The 16,012-nt window shown below is 36.2% G+C and overlaps 1 protein-coding gene across 1 annotated transcript in view; it reads right to left on the reverse strand.

Moving 5' to 3' along the window:
* cdkal1 (CDK5 regulatory subunit associated protein 1-like 1) overlaps positions 1–16,012 on the reverse strand; it is a 433,346-nt gene that overhangs the window by 206,686 nt on the left and 210,648 nt on the right. Inside the window, exon 9 of the mRNA XM_034058608.3 lies at positions 9,166–9,332. Within this exon, the coding sequence (XP_033914499.1) occupies positions 9,166–9,332 (167 nt within the window). The remainder of the gene's footprint in view (positions 1–9,165; positions 9,333–16,012) is intronic.

Consider the following 16,012-nt stretch of genomic DNA (forward strand, 5'->3'; position numbering starts at 1 on the left):
CCAAAGTATGCCTGTCCTGTCTGCTGTACTGTATATCAAACAATGATGAGGTCTGTAATCCCCAGCCGAGTACATGCCTGTCAACATTACGACAAATCACATCTAATTTCACCAGCGCTGGAAAACTAAACATGACTTTTTAGAATAGATTTTATTTGAAAAAGAGGCAATGTTCATGGGTATGTATTTGTCTTTCACAAATTACTTTTCTAAATAATATTCAATTTATTCTAGGAGGCATTCATTTTTTTATATAATTTTTTTAATTTGTTTATTGTGCATATGACCTAGTCAAATTATCTGACTAATGCTTCATCAGTGTTGGAGGCATTCGTTGAAACACTTGTCTACTTGACTTATACACAACATGGATGAAGGCAATAACCACAGCTAGTCTGCTTGATTTTTTTTTTAGCTTCTCACTAGCCTGAACTTTTGGCAGACCATTTGGCCCAAAGCCATCCAAAAACAAGTACACTTGTAAAGTAACATAACAAGACTGATTCCACTGTACAAAGAGGCAGTGTGGCCAAAATAAAACAGAGCCAGGATATTCTGGTTTTGAATCCCAGCTCAACCACTTAGTTCTGAGACCCATAAGGCAAGTCAGTCCTCCTTGTGGCCTCAATCCAATACAGCTGCAATACTAGGTTGCTCTCAAACCTCCAGATGTATGTAGCGAAAAAAATAAACAAAAAATAAACATTAATTTAATTGGCTACCAATTTACAGTTTATAGACCATATATTATTTTTCTTCTAATGGTACCTTTTTATTTTTTATTTATAAAAATATAAAAGGATAAGTCTTTCATTATGAATTTTGACATGAGAAAATATTTTAAATTCACAAACTTTGAATAACAGTAGTAGATTTAAAATACAAACTAAATGATTTTTTAAAAATTCTGTAGGCAATGTTTTTCCTCTGCAGATCACCTTTAGGAAAAACAATGTTGCAAATTGAAGCTGACTGAACTGCATTTGATTAGAATTTAAGCAAGTTATTTTCTTGTAATTATTCTGAAAAAATACAGACCCCATGGATGTGAACCAAGTCATACATCGTCAAGACAATATAACCTGCTGTGACAGGGCAAAAGCCCTGTTGCTGTAAATAGTGTGGAGGGGTGGTAAGGTTGGCAGGGATGGGGTTAAATCTATCCCTGCCAGCAATCACAGCACAAACACTCATCCTCCCAAACTCCTCCAACAAGCAAAGGATTTCTGGTTCCTTTTATACATGTGGTCACTCCCCAATTAGCACCAATTACCTAACTGGGGAACGGCCACACCTGTGATTGCTGGCAGAGCTACATTTAACCCCATCCCTGCCAACCTTACATTCACACACACACACACACACACACTATTTCCATATGCAAAACATCAGCAATAACAATATTTTCCTCAAATATTAGTTTGTAAAGTTGCTTTACTCTGACATATGATCATATTATCGTCTGTCCTTGGTCACACCCACAAAGAAGATAATACATGAAGGAAAGGTGGAATCTCAGTCAATGCTACATCTTTGATGGCTGTATCATTGTCATTTGTATGCAAGACAGTTAACGCTGGAGGGTTCATTCAGATTTAGATTAGACCCTGACTGTTTATTATAAAAAGGGAGCTATCTCTTAAGTCAGGTCCTCATATTTTTATATTGCTGAAGATAATTAATCCATTAAAATGTCATTCTTTCAGAGACTAAATTAATATCCTAAAGGTATGTTGGCTGCTGCTAAAACGTGATTTAGTACATGTTGTAATCAATGAATTGCTTGCTTGTTCATCCTAGAATGGCAGTTTTGTTTACCTCATTCATACAAAACTACCTCCTACACGCACACACACATTTCTGCTTCGGTACCATTTATAGGGTGCATTCTAGTGACAATTTGGAGTAAAAAGCCTTGAGAATTTAGCCCTTGTGTTTCAGTCTTTTGTGTAAATGTAGCTGTTTTCAAAAGTTTAACACACTCTCTCTGGGACATGCTAATTATTCCAGCCAAGTTACAATGATGTGTACTTAAAGTGTATGCTGTACTGACCTGTAAAATAATAGTGAAGAAATTAATCTTTATACAGAACCAAGTGTTATGGAAAGTTAAATGGTAGAAAGCGTATTGTCCTGACAATTCAGATAGCTGAAATTTCTTTATTCTTGAAGGGAAAATTAGTAATGATAATACACTTTGTATCTTTTTATTGTATTGATCACATCCTGGGGACCAGAGTGTAACTATTAACCTCGCTCACTGCAACACTGCCTAGTCTATGTAAGAAATACTACATTTGACCTAAGAATCTGGTAAAAAAATCATCCAAAATGGACTGACACAAAGTGAATCAAAACAAAAAAATAATAATTAGTAAACTCATATTTCCTGTCATACACACTAGCCTTTTATGATGTCACACAGACCTTGTCACTAACACAACAGAAGCATTTTAACATGTGCATCAGTTGTGATCCTTATTTATTTATTTATTTATGGGTAGGGTCGTGTCAGCCAAAACAGATATTCAGCTGTTTTATTTTATTTTTTAAATACTATTCTATTTAACTAAGTCTGCAGTATATCAGTTTTATATGGCTGAACCTGACTTTCTATAATCAGGGTCATCTAATGCTCTCTTATGTCATTAATTAATAGAAAACAGGCCACAATTAAGGTAGATCTAAAAGGTGTTGACAAAGAGTTGTCCAAATGGTGAGCCTGTGTCAAGCTGGGTAGAAGTGCATTATACACTTCAGATCACCTTTATAAAGAGACTCGAGGAGAACGTGACAGATGGGGAGCTAAAAGCTACATGGTTCTGCAGTATATACTGTTTGTTGTCTATGTGTTGAGACACGTTTGGGACAGTTCATGAAGGCTTTGTCTTTATGAGGGCTCCCTACAGAAGCCCAGGCCTGTGGAGAGGCAGTGAATAGGAAAAAGTGAAGCTGTGATTGGCACGTTTGGCATTTCACACCTTACAAAGATCAGAAGGATATCTAGGGCTCCCCTCTGTACTTTTGAATAAATAAAGATGTGGTCCACAGATGGCATATAGGAGTTGGAATAAAAAAAAATAAAAAAAATGACTGTGGGTTGCAACTGTGGTCATGGAAAATTAAGCATTCAGGAGGCTGGCAGGTGTGAACAACTTTGTTTAGTGTGGCTTATAAAGTTCAGGCAGTCAGAAGTAAGAGAAACCCTCATTGCCGCTGCATAGAAAAAAAAGGAACGCAACCATGTCCCCTAGATAATAGAAAGCAAGGGGATTGTTTAACATTCAGAAGGTGCTGCCTTTCACTTTCTGTATGTTTGTTTTTTTAAATATGCACTACAAAATGTGGGAGTATCAGAAAGAAAACTCAGACTGGTACCCCAGCATGCACCCAAACATGTGGAGTCCTGTTTTTACAATGACTTAACTATAGGGACAGCATTAGGGAAATCGATAATAATAATAATAATAATAATAATAATAATATCTTTGTTTTTATATAGCGCCTTTCATAGTGGACCACCATCACAAAGCGCTTTACAGTGGCATCCGCAGGATAGATCACAAGGAGGTTAAGTGACTTGCTCAGGGTCACACAGTGAGTCAGTCAGTGGCAGAGGTGGGATTTGATCCAGTGACCATCAGTGGCACTCAAGGTTTACTTGAACTGTTCGATAAATTCTAGTGTGGTTTTTTTTTGTAATTTTAAATAAGTACATGGTACTAACAAAATAATTCCAGTAAATCTTACCGTGTGTGTGTGTGTGTGTATATATATATATATATATATATTAGCGTGTGAGAGAGAGAGAGAGAGAGAGAGAGAGAGAGAGAGAGAGAGAGAGAGAGAGAGAGAGAGAGAGCTATACATTTCATTGAAATCAGATTTTCCTATGTGAAAAATGCACACATTATGGTAAAGGTGAAGGAATTAAGTAGCCATTGAAAACACATCTGTCTCAGAAAAAGCAGTTTGGTACTGAAATGTGAGCCAATGCTTCTAGCTTCTGGGAGTTTGAGTTATTTTACAAAAATCAAAAGACAAATGTTTAGAAGGTTTTTATTTTTTTGGGAGGAATATTAAACCATATCATATACAGACGTGCTCAAATTTGTTGGTACCCTTACAGCTCATTGAAATAATGCTTCATTCCTCCTGAAAAGAGATGACATTAAAAGCTATTTTATCATGTATACTTGCATGCCGTTGGTATGTCATAGAATAAAGCAAAGAAGCTGTGAAAAGAGATGAATTATTGCTTATTCTACAAAGATATTCTAAAATGGCCTGGACACATTTGTTGTTACCCCTTAGAAAAGATAATAAATAATTGCATTATAGTGATATTTCAAACTAATTAGTTTCTTTAATTAGTATCACACATGTCTCCAATCTTGTAATCAGTCATTCAGCCTATTTAAATGGAGAAAAGTAGTCACTGTGCTGTTTGGTATCATTGTGTGCACCACACAGAACATGGACCAGAGAAAGCAAAGGAGAGAGTTGTCTGAGGAGATCAGAAAGAACATAATAGACAAGCATGGTAAAGGTAAAGGCTACAAGACCATCTCCAAGCAGCTTGATGTTCCTGTGACAACAGTTGCAAATATTATTAAGAAGTTTAAGGTCCATGGAACTGTAGCCAACCTCCCTGGGCGCGGCCGCAAGAGGAAAATCGACCCCAGATTGAACAGAAGGATAGTGCGAATGGTAGAAAAAGAACCAAGGATAACTGCCAAAGAGATACAAGCTGAACTCCAAGGTGAAGGTACGTCAGTTTCTGATCGCACCATCCGTCGTTTTTTGAGCGAAAGTGGGATCCATGGAAGAAGACCCAGGAGGACTCCACTTTTGAAAGAAAAACATAAAAAAGCCAGACTGGAATTTGCTAAAATGCATATTGACAAGCCACAATCCTTCTGGGAGAATGTCCTTTGGACAGATGAGTCAAAACTGGAGCTTTTTGGCAAGTCACATCAGCTCTATGTTCACAGATGAAAAAATGAAGCTTTCAAAGAAAAGAACACCATACCTACAGTGAAACATGGAGGAGGCTCGGTTATGTTTTGGGGCTGCTTTGCTGCGCCTGGCACAGGGTGCCTTGAATCTGTGCAGGGCACAATGAAATCTCAAGACTATCAAGGCATTCTGGAGTGAAACGTACTGCCCAGTGTCAGAAAGCTCTGTCTCAGTCGCAAGTCATGGGTCCTCCAACAGGATAATGACCCAAAACACACAGCTAAAAGCACCCAAGAATGGATAAGAACAAAACATTGGACTATTCTGAAGTGGCCTTCTATGAGTCCTGATCTGAATCCTGTTGAACATCTATGGAAAGAGCTGAAACTTGCAGTTTGGAGAAGGCACCCATCAAACCTGAGACAGCTGGAGCAGTTTGCTCAGGAAGAGTGGACCAAACTACCTGTTAACGGGTGCAGAAGTCTCATTGAGAGCTACAGAAAACGTTTGATTGCAGTGATTGCTTCTAAAGGTTGTGCAACAAAATATTAGGTTAGCGGTCCCATTATTTTTGTCCATGCCATTTTCATTTGTTTTATTATTTACAATATTATGTTGAATAAAAAATCAAAAGCAAAGTCTGATTTCTATTAAATATGGAATAAACAATGGTGGATGCCAATTACTTTTGTCAGTTTCAAGTTATTTCAGAGGAAATTGTGCATTCTTCGTTTTTTGTGGAGGGGTAACAACAAATTTGAGCACGTCTGTAGCTACTGGGGCAGCAGTGTGGAGTAGTGGTTAGGGCTCTGGACTTTTGAGCGGAGGGTTGTGGGTTCAATCCCCAGTGGGGGACACTGCTGTTGTACCCTTGAGCAAGGTACTTTACCTGCTCCAGTAAAAACCCAACTGTGTAAATGGGTAATTGTATGTAAAAATAATGTGATATCTGTATAATGTGAAATAATGTATAATGTGATATCTTGTAACAATTGTAAGTCGCCCTGGATAAGGGTGTCTGCTAAGAAATAAATAATAATAATAATAATAGCTAACACTATTTTGTTAGCTATATGTACTCATCCCAACCTAAATGCAGCTAATCAAATTACTCAGATTACATTTTCACCAATTCAAGAAATCTTAGCTTCATAATTTAATTATTTGTATCAGTCATATTCATTTAATTATTTAAATGTAACATAATACCATAAAAAAACTCTTGGACTGAACTCTTGACTAAATACAATCAAATGCTTATTTGAAATAGAAAAGTAAAGAATTACAGTTTACTGTTAAGAGTAGTAGTTCAGTTAGAGAGTATCAACTATGGCTTTCAACACATTTTTCTACACTGCTAGCTTCCTTGCTTTTTTTTATTGTGTCACTTATTGCTTAGTTAGTTTTTAAAGTCTTTGTTTCTGAAGATAAGCTACAGATCAGTGCTGTTACATCACATGCCTATCAGGAATAATTTACAGTTTCATTGGAATATCTGGATCTATAAAAAAATACTTCAACAGTGGTACATTTTGAAATACCAAAATAAACCTTCTAAATTCAATGACAAAGACTCAACTAAAAGTGTTTCTCGATGGCTAGGTTTACAAAAACTGTTAACATTTAACATCATTCCATAGGTCAAAATGTTTTGAATTCAAGGGACAAACTGAAGAATCAATATCTTACTCAGACAGAACAGCATCCTCTCATATCCTGGAATCCTGTTGCAAATCTTGTGATAAGAAATGCTAATCACACAACTTATGCAAGGCCAATGAAACACTTTTCAAAAAAAATAATAAACAAATACAAAATGCCAAATCAGGGAAAGAGCACAAGCTCCCAATCGCTGGACTCACCCTGCACCATATGCTGGAGTGCTTTTACTGGGTGAGCCAATGCAGAACCTATAAAAAAAATAGTTCTAAAACCTTAGTTACTACACAGATTGTTCTGGTTGAACGTTTCAACCAGGTTGATTTCATTATACAATAACATGTACACCTTACGAAACACCTTAAGTTATACAACTTATAAAACATGGTCCAACAGTTCAACTGCTCCATGACACAAACCTGATATACCTCTAAACTGAGTGAACACATTTTCTGCAGGAATTTGACCTAGTGTTCTTAAAATGGTACATTAAGCCACTAATGGACAAATTGTCTCAAGGGATTCATTAATATGAAAACCGTACATGTTGTGTGTGAAATTAGCAACTCCAAATGTTCCGTCACTCCAAATACAAATTGCCTTCACATCCCCAGGGTCCTGGGTATAATTGACTGAACTGTAAGTGTTCTCACATCACTCACTTCTAGATTAAAGGCTAGAAAGAGAAGTGTACCGAACTGAAATGGAATAATAATAATAAAAAAAATAATAAAAAAAAAAAAAATCACTGTGCCACATTAAAAGACAGATAGACACAAGCCTTAGAATGCACACTCTTCTCCAAAGACTGTTTGATGGCTGGCAAGCAGACAGAGACAAAGTTAGGCAGGAATAAAAACAAATGCAATATAATGTGTTGAATAATAGATAAACCCGCTGTTAACTATTAGCCAAGGTAAGCACTGAACAGCATCATTTCAATACATCTTAATTGCAGATTTAAATTCAAGGTCTGAACACTTTAAAGAATCAAGGCCAATTGTTAAAAATACTGCTCACACTGTACCTAGTCTCAAACTTTTAAAAGCTGATTATCCCCATGATTACTAAAGGCAATCATGAAATTGAATAGGTTATATTTCAGCTTTACTTCACAGGCTCATTGTAGCTTTCTAGTCAGGTATTTATAGTACAGTAGACCAGCAGTCCTGTGTGACAGCTGTTTTGTTATTTGTAGGAGAGAGTGACAGAGAGAGAGATCAATAATAACCACCCTCATCTTTGCCTACAAGCTAATGCTTACTAAATGGTTATTTTTGTAAGTAGCCTGATGTGAAATAGTGACATGGCCTTTACTGCTAAAAGCAGTTTATAATTTCAAGTCTGCTCCATTCACTTGTAAACAGAACTTTAGGATGCAGCAAACCATGTATAATAAAAAAAAACTACAACCAAATAAACCCAGCATTTTGTAAAATAATGAGGTTCGTTAAAAAATCTCCTATGTACCTCGAAGCATGCCATTAACAATGTGAACCTAATCAAAAAACACTTGAATCTGTGGGGAAAAGGCAGGTGATTGTGGTCTAATGGTACCCACCTGCACAAAGAAAGCCATCATTTATAATATACATAGAATGTAGAATGATTTAACATCTTTCTAAACAACCACACTTATTTTCTACAAAAACTAAATATGCCACATCAGTGCCACCCCTATACACTGTCACATGGTCAAGTTAAAGACATCATTAAGCATTTGTTATTTCTCTTGCACATTTAACAAAAGCTTATAGACAACAGAGCAAGCAAAGTTTATAAAATGATAGTCTCCCCACTAAGATATAATATGCCTTCCCTGTATTTATAATTAGCATTTAATTGTTATTCTGGAGCATTTAAAAAAAAAAAAAAAAAGCTTCAGCAATTTTTAATTTGAATGTAGCAGAGCATAAACTTAACCTATACATATGGGGACAAAATAACAACCTCAATTAACCCAGAACAAATTAAAGCTGCATCCCACAACACAAAGCAAAAAGCCTGTAACTTGAGAAATAAGTAAGAAACTCTGAACCCCAGATTTTAGTTTATCTTTTTATAGACAAGGAAACTGGTATTATTGTCGAAAAGTGTAAGGTGTATATGTACCTGCCAAGCGTGACTTGCTTCCCTATTTCCATTTCATATACAATGTAAAATCAGTCTTGGTTTGTACATTCCGACAGGCATGCCCTCGAAATGGTCCATTCCAAATATTAGCCAAAATCAATGCAAAGAGGGCCCATACTATTGTTTCTGTGGTTTACCCCAACCCCCATATAATTAACTGAAATACAGAGAAATATGCATGTAAAGTAATAGGATGTACAAGGTTTCTGCACTTGTTCTAAAACGATTTCTTGGAATAGGTTGTTACTTCTATACCATTTTAGTCAGTCACATTTAAGAGAACATGTACTTGCAGGGATTGTTATCCTAATGTAAATGAATAACTCAAAATAGCAGAAAAAACACACAGGGATACATTGATCTGAACTTGGCCACCTACATAAAATGAGCCTTTTTCGTCTTTCCTGCCCTTACCTCTAGATGCTCCAAAATATAAGGAGGGTTTGTCATGCCGAGCCTCAGCATCGCCCCCTCAGGAATCACTTCTACCAGCTTCCACAGGAGCGTTGGCAGGTCAGTGCCAATGTCTCTGCCATAGGCACCAGTGTCTTCGCTGGTCAGCCATATCTCACAGACACCCTCTGTTTAGAGAAAACGACAGAGATGGATATTAGTCCAAACAAATAATTCCTTACAAATATCTACATTTGACACATTTTTTTTTTACCCAAGACTGATATATTTATATACAAAAACGTGCAATTTTCTAACAAAAATTGAATGCCTTATGATAGCATTGTCAAGCTTAAACATCATGTTAGTAGAAAGGGCATGCAATTCTAAATACAGTAATATTCAATCAATCAAATCAATCAATCAATCAATCAATCAATCAATCAATCAATCAATCAATCAATCAATCTTTATTTAATATAGCGCCTTTCACAAAAACAATGTCTCAAAGCGCTTTACATGGCTAGAAAATACAAGCAGGAAATACAATAATCACAGTAAATGAAAATACATGAGCAGGAGAGTAAATGCATAAATAAATAGATAACAAGAAAAAACAAGATCAATAAAACAATAAGAATGCAATGAAATTAAATGCATAAGTAGATAAAACATATAAATAAAAACAAGACCAGCGAAACAATAAAACCATAGACAATATAAGAAAACAATCATTTTAAGAAAGAAAAAAAAAGTGTGTCTTCAGTCTTATTTTAAAAGCTGCAACCGTTGGTGCTTCCCTTACAGAAATATTCAAAAGATATGGGGGGGAGGGTTCTTTGAGATTTACTTCTTTATTGGTCTATAAATCACTCAATGTTTATCCAAGGGTTCACAGAACATACAACATATTCATGTTACAGGACTTAAGTTTCCCTGCTTTCAGTCTACATACAGACTCACTATACTCCACAATACTTTTTTTATTTATTTTTATTTTTTTTAACAGAAAGACTAAATTTTCCACTCTTTTTCTGCATTAAACAAATACACAAAATAGGAAAACTGTTTAAAACCAACCACAGTGGCCTTTAATTAAAGCTATTATTTCTTTGAGAAGAATTTTTAATTTTAATTCATTTTGCTGCAATTAAAAGCTATTGCTGTCCTCTGTTTATATTCTGATTCACTCTGGTCTTTCAAGTCCTTTGTGCTTTTCCTTCACTTTTTCTGGGGATTCCCATCCAAAGAAACCAAGATCAAAGTACCAATATGTGTAGAAAACACTAAACACTAACATTAACATAGTATTATTCGTTTTGTACACATGCTGTGTTTATATTTCGTACTGCAGCATCAACCTGTCAGCTCCAGAAACACACACTGTTTATTTGTAGTTAACAACGCCTGAGTAAGTAAATGGTTCTTTTAAACTGTTAGCTATCACCAAACAGCAATACCCAATAGCTGTTATAAACAAGCTTAAATAACTTATATTATAATCTGTATTATAACATTTAAAACTTCACATGACTGGGTATGTATTTACATACTTAGATAATACATTCTTCCTGCCAGTGGTAACACAGATGCTATGTGTCGCTGATGTTATTAGTGGGGCACTGGGCTCCTAACAGTACGGAGCCAGGATAACAAATGCCTTCTAAATCCCTGACTACAGGGATGATGGTCTCACACATGCGCAGGGACAGAGAACGGCAAGTATTTGGAATATGCTGTTTACATTAACGAATAGCCCACATTATCTTTTTCTCAGTACTGCTTACCTTATTCTGAATATGCTGTTTACATGGCTATGTACTTCTGAATACAGAGTACTGGAATATTAGCCTGCATGTAAATGTTTAGATGTCAAGAACTAAAAAAATACAAACCAGAAAATACCTTTATTTTCTTGATTGCTGCTTTCTTTTTCTGACCAGTTTCCTTTTAGCAACTGACTGCTATAAGTCAATGCATCAATTATTTGTACCATACTGAAAACGTACATTGGTAAAAAAAAAAAAAAAAAAAAAAAAAAAGAAATACAATACAGTGAAATTAAAAAGAGGATGTTAAGATAGTTATGGGATTTGTCTGGCGTTAATTTCAATGGAGCTTTCGGCTATTAATGGTGGTAATATATCCTGTATAAGTGACAGTTACTGTACCATTGGATGTTGATGAAACTCTTATCATATTAGGTGGCTAGTTTTGTGCAGTTTCTAGCACAACCAGGGAGATTCTCTACAAATGATGATTGTATAAATCAGCCTGTGTAACAAGACCCCACTAGAAAATAGATCAGTTATTTCAATTGGGCTGTTCTGGGGAAATCATTAAAAACCACCACCCAATAAGCCAAGACTCTGACCTACATTAATGTGGAATTAACAGTGTAATACTAATGCATAACTTGTAAGAAAAACAGGATAGCAGCTGTATTATTTCCATTACCTAGTAATTAAAATAATCAAATGTGTATTATTTTGACCTTAATTCAGGTGAGTCCAGTATGGTTTTCAGCTGGCAGCAATGGGTGTTTTTTTTTCCTGATGACTTTAATGTGTATATGAGGGAGGGAGGACGACTATGAATACAAATGGAAACAACATGATTGTGGAAAACATTATCTGCCCACTGAAGTGACTAGGTGGGAACTACTAGCCTCCTGGTGCGACCAGACTTTAAACTATGTACAAAGGAAACAGCTGTAGTGGCAAATCACTTGGCAAATGGAAGGACCGCCTCAGTTTCCTGTAGAGTATCATTAAAAAGACAAAAAACAGAAAACAAGAGGGATAGGCAGGGAAAATCATCAGTCTGCAGTAAATGAGTATTAACAATGTTCTCTGGACTACCTACAGTACATGTCCCACCTTCTTCCCACTGGGGCTTATCAGCCAGATACAGTGTCTAAAACCAAATAAGCCCCAAAATGAAAGCAAGATCTCTCATCCACCACAATATTGAGATTGTATTTATTTTTTTCATTCTAATCTGACATCGATAGATACAGCATAATTCTGGATTACAGAGGTACTGTAAAATCTATTAAAAGAAAAAACACACAAGTTGGTGCCAGACTGCACAGTCCGATTTACATTTATTTAAGGTAAGCAGATTTACAAATCATGCCGGATTCCAGAATATACAGGTTGAAGATTGTAGAGGGTTTCAAATCGGGATTTGGTCAGGACCCAGAAATTATGCTGAATTACATCAATTTTAAATCTTGAACCCAAGAAGAGGTTTATTATTTGGCTTTCCCAGCTCATTCTGGGCGCTCGAAAAGCAAACTGATCTCAAAAAGAGGAATGTAATTCATGTTCAGGAAGGAATCCCTTGTGCACATGTTAAAGGCATTAGGCTCCATTACCACAAAGCTAGGTAATTACAAATTAGCCTTTGGTCTCAGCTCGCTGCTGACCCTTTCTCAGAGCCAGTAACCTAAGCAGGCAGATTTTAATCTCTTGCACAGCACTACTCAGAGATGCCTTTGATTGGAGAAATGAAGAACTGAAAAATAGGTTAAATCAGCAGTGAAATGAGTTTCCATGTAGCAGAAGCAGGCAGCATCTGCATATTTAAAGAAGGTTTATTGCTTTTTTCACACTTTTTTATTTTTTTTACTATTTCATTTGTACAACACATTTTAATTGCTGGGGGGGAATTGTACATTTGTATACATATTTAAACATGCTCAGATAACTGTTTTCTTAAAAACACTAGGTTTTGGTTCCATCCTGAACACGATATATGTAAAACACCACCAAAGGCAGCAAAACTTTGACAGGACCAAAAATATAAATTTAATTTAAAATCAAAAACATATTGGCTGTCCCTGAACAGCAAACTGTTTAAATATTGCTTCATGCAAGGCATTACTCACAGTCTGGAATCTGCAAATTCATCTGTTTTAATAAAGATGGCAGTGTTAAGAATAAAACCATACAGTGTTTACAGTGACTAGAAAATTCATTTTTTTCCCCCAATCTGACCATTGTGCATTTTGGAGACAGCAACGAAAACAAGCACTACAAGCTGATTGTACTCAAAGATTAGACTATCACGGTCTTGCTTCATAAACAAAACAGCTAAATGTTTAGCCTTGTCTGGCGATGTCAGAGAGTGGGAACAAATCTGCAATGGAGGAGTGACAATACCAAAACATTTAAGCAACTGTTGGAGATAGATAGTCTGTCTGTCTATTCAGAGTGGTTAACGTTTGAGTGAGTAGGCAAAAGTGTCAAACCCAGAGGAGGTTTTATTATGGCTGAGCCCGTGTGACAGGGTTCTCCCTGTCACACGGCTTGCCCGGAGCTGAGCTGAGTGGAAGGTCCTAATTGGCTGGCAGATTTGGACCATGCTGCAGAAGTAGCAGCAAAACACTTGTCCTGGAATTTTCTGGCTTGGCTAATGGCATCAACATATTCCCAACAATCATTAACCCTTTGTGGTCCATTTACTCAGCGACTGTCAGGCGCGTCAGGTCTAATTTATTTTCACACAAGCTGTTTATTTTGCACGTGCTGCTTAAAAGTTATTTTATTCACAGTAAAACAGGTTTAAAAGGCACTGCATATCAAAAGGACACTCACAGGGTTCATACACGTTTTCAACATCAAAATTCCATACTTTTTCTAGACTTCCATATGTTTTTCCCAGACTTTTGTTTTAGTTAGTTTCTACTAGTTTTTCAATAGTTATCCACATAGGCGGGCAGCCACAGAGCATTATAGCTTTTTGATCCAGAGCAGAAGTTGCTCCTGGTTTTCTAAAAGTATTTGTTAGAATCTGGAGGTGCATGTCTAGCAAAAGATAATGCAGGTATGCAAAAGAGAAGTAAGCTACAATTTAAGAAATGTCCAATATTTGAGAACTACGTTGCATTATTTACAATAATAATATAAAAAGTTGTATACTGCAAGTATACTTATGCCAAAATAGGATAGTATTATGTGACCAATAGGATACTAAAACCAGCCAATTTTGGCACAAGTGTCGTATATTAAACATACAAGTCAAATACTAAATACACTACACCCCCGCTATAACAACCCTGTTTGGGTCCAAAGCCCAAAGTCCATTTATTATTATTATTATTATTATTATTATTATTATTATTATTATTATTATTATTATTATTATTATTATTATAGCAATGAGATTGTGAATAAAAGTTGAATTACAAGTCCAGTACCTATTTGTGGCATGCTGCATCCAGTATTCTGGCTATATCCTATTCATTGAAAAACACAGTACAACCCCGCCCCAAATAAAAGTGCATCAACAAAGTTTCAGTTTTGTTTCAATTGCAAAAGTTAATTTCCTTATTTAAAAATAAATACATAAATAAATCAAATGTTGCTTTGCCGTGCCGGTTGCATAGAGCTGTATGAGCCAACATCAGCAGTAGTTTGATTTTTTTTTAAATCAGTATTTAATCATATAATGAAGGCCATATAGCGAGGATGTACATAGTACACTCAGCTGACGGTTTGGACCCGAGACCTTTGCTGCACTCGGTATTGTAAGTTAAAAGCAAGCACCATACATTTAAAATAAAATTACCGGTACATTTTATTAATCACATTAAAGAAATGAAAAAAGTGATGTTAACATGCTACGTTTGTACAAACCATAGGGGCTACAAAAAACTTTTTTTTTTTTTTTTTTTTTTTTTTTTTTTAATCCGAGTCGGTGATAATAACTATCGTATTTGATTTTTTTTCCCCTGGGTTGGGAAATAACGTTGACGATTTAATAAAGGTACAGATGTCAGGACTGCCCAGTCCCTGACCACCTTCCGGCGCCTCCTCAAGACTCACCTCTTCAGACAACACCTGTAGAACTCCTCTTTTCCCTCTGGACACTTATCACTCTTCCTTAAATGCACTTTACTTGCTCTTATCTGCCCCCTATTTTACTGCATTTAATCCTGTACTTTAATCTGTCACAAGTGTTATTTAATCTGTAGTATTTTGTATTTAATTACAAGTACAAGTATGACAAAGTACAAGTATTTGCTAGAACCAGCCATTGTATTTTTATCTTGCTCTTAATTGTATTATTACTTGTACTGTGATTCTTGAAATGTATTTTTATTTACGACTAAGTTGCCCTGGATAAGGGCGTCTGCTAAGAAATAAATAAAAACAACATCAACAAACTAAAAAAATGTGAATCTCGGTGAGCAGAGTACAGTAGCTTGTAATTCCAGTCTGTAACTTTGTTTAAAAAATCATAGCCTTGGCTGTCGTAGAGTCCATTTTACCCTTAGTTTCACTGGAGCAGACATAGTCATGTGACATATACCAGTGCGCTGACAGGATAGGATTGCTTTTGAGTTGTAAGGACGTTGTCAGGGGTGTTACACGGGGCAATCCTCGCGGGATTTGGTTGCAAGCAATATAGTTGCCAATAGTAAATTGCCTAGACAGTTGCTGCTAGGGCTGCTGACCCGCTTTAGAGATCAATTACGCTTTAAAGGAGGCTGTGTGGTCCAGTGGTTAAAGACAAGCGCTTGTAACCAGGAGGTCCCCGGTTCAAATCTCACCTCAACCACTGACTCATTGTGTGACCCTGAGCAAGTCACTTAACCTCCTTGTGCTCCGTCTTTCGGGTGAGACGTAATTGTAAGTGACTCTGCAGCTGATACATAGTTCACACACCCTAGTCTCTGTAAGTCACCTTGGATAAAGGCGTCTGCTAAATAATCAAATAATAAAAGTAATTGCGGAATCATTTTCATTCTCCCGTGATGCTAGTAAAATTCCAGACTTTTTCAATACTTTCATAATGGAGATATGGTTTTTCAAGCATTTCCAAGCCCTGGAAATCAGTTTAGCATTTTTCCATACTTTTT

Source organism: Acipenser ruthenus, chromosome 3 (genome assembly GCF_902713425.1).
Source record: "Acipenser ruthenus chromosome 3, fAciRut3.2 maternal haplotype, whole genome shotgun sequence".
In the NCBI taxonomy this organism is placed as follows: Eukaryota; Metazoa; Chordata; class Actinopteri; order Acipenseriformes; family Acipenseridae; genus Acipenser; species Acipenser ruthenus.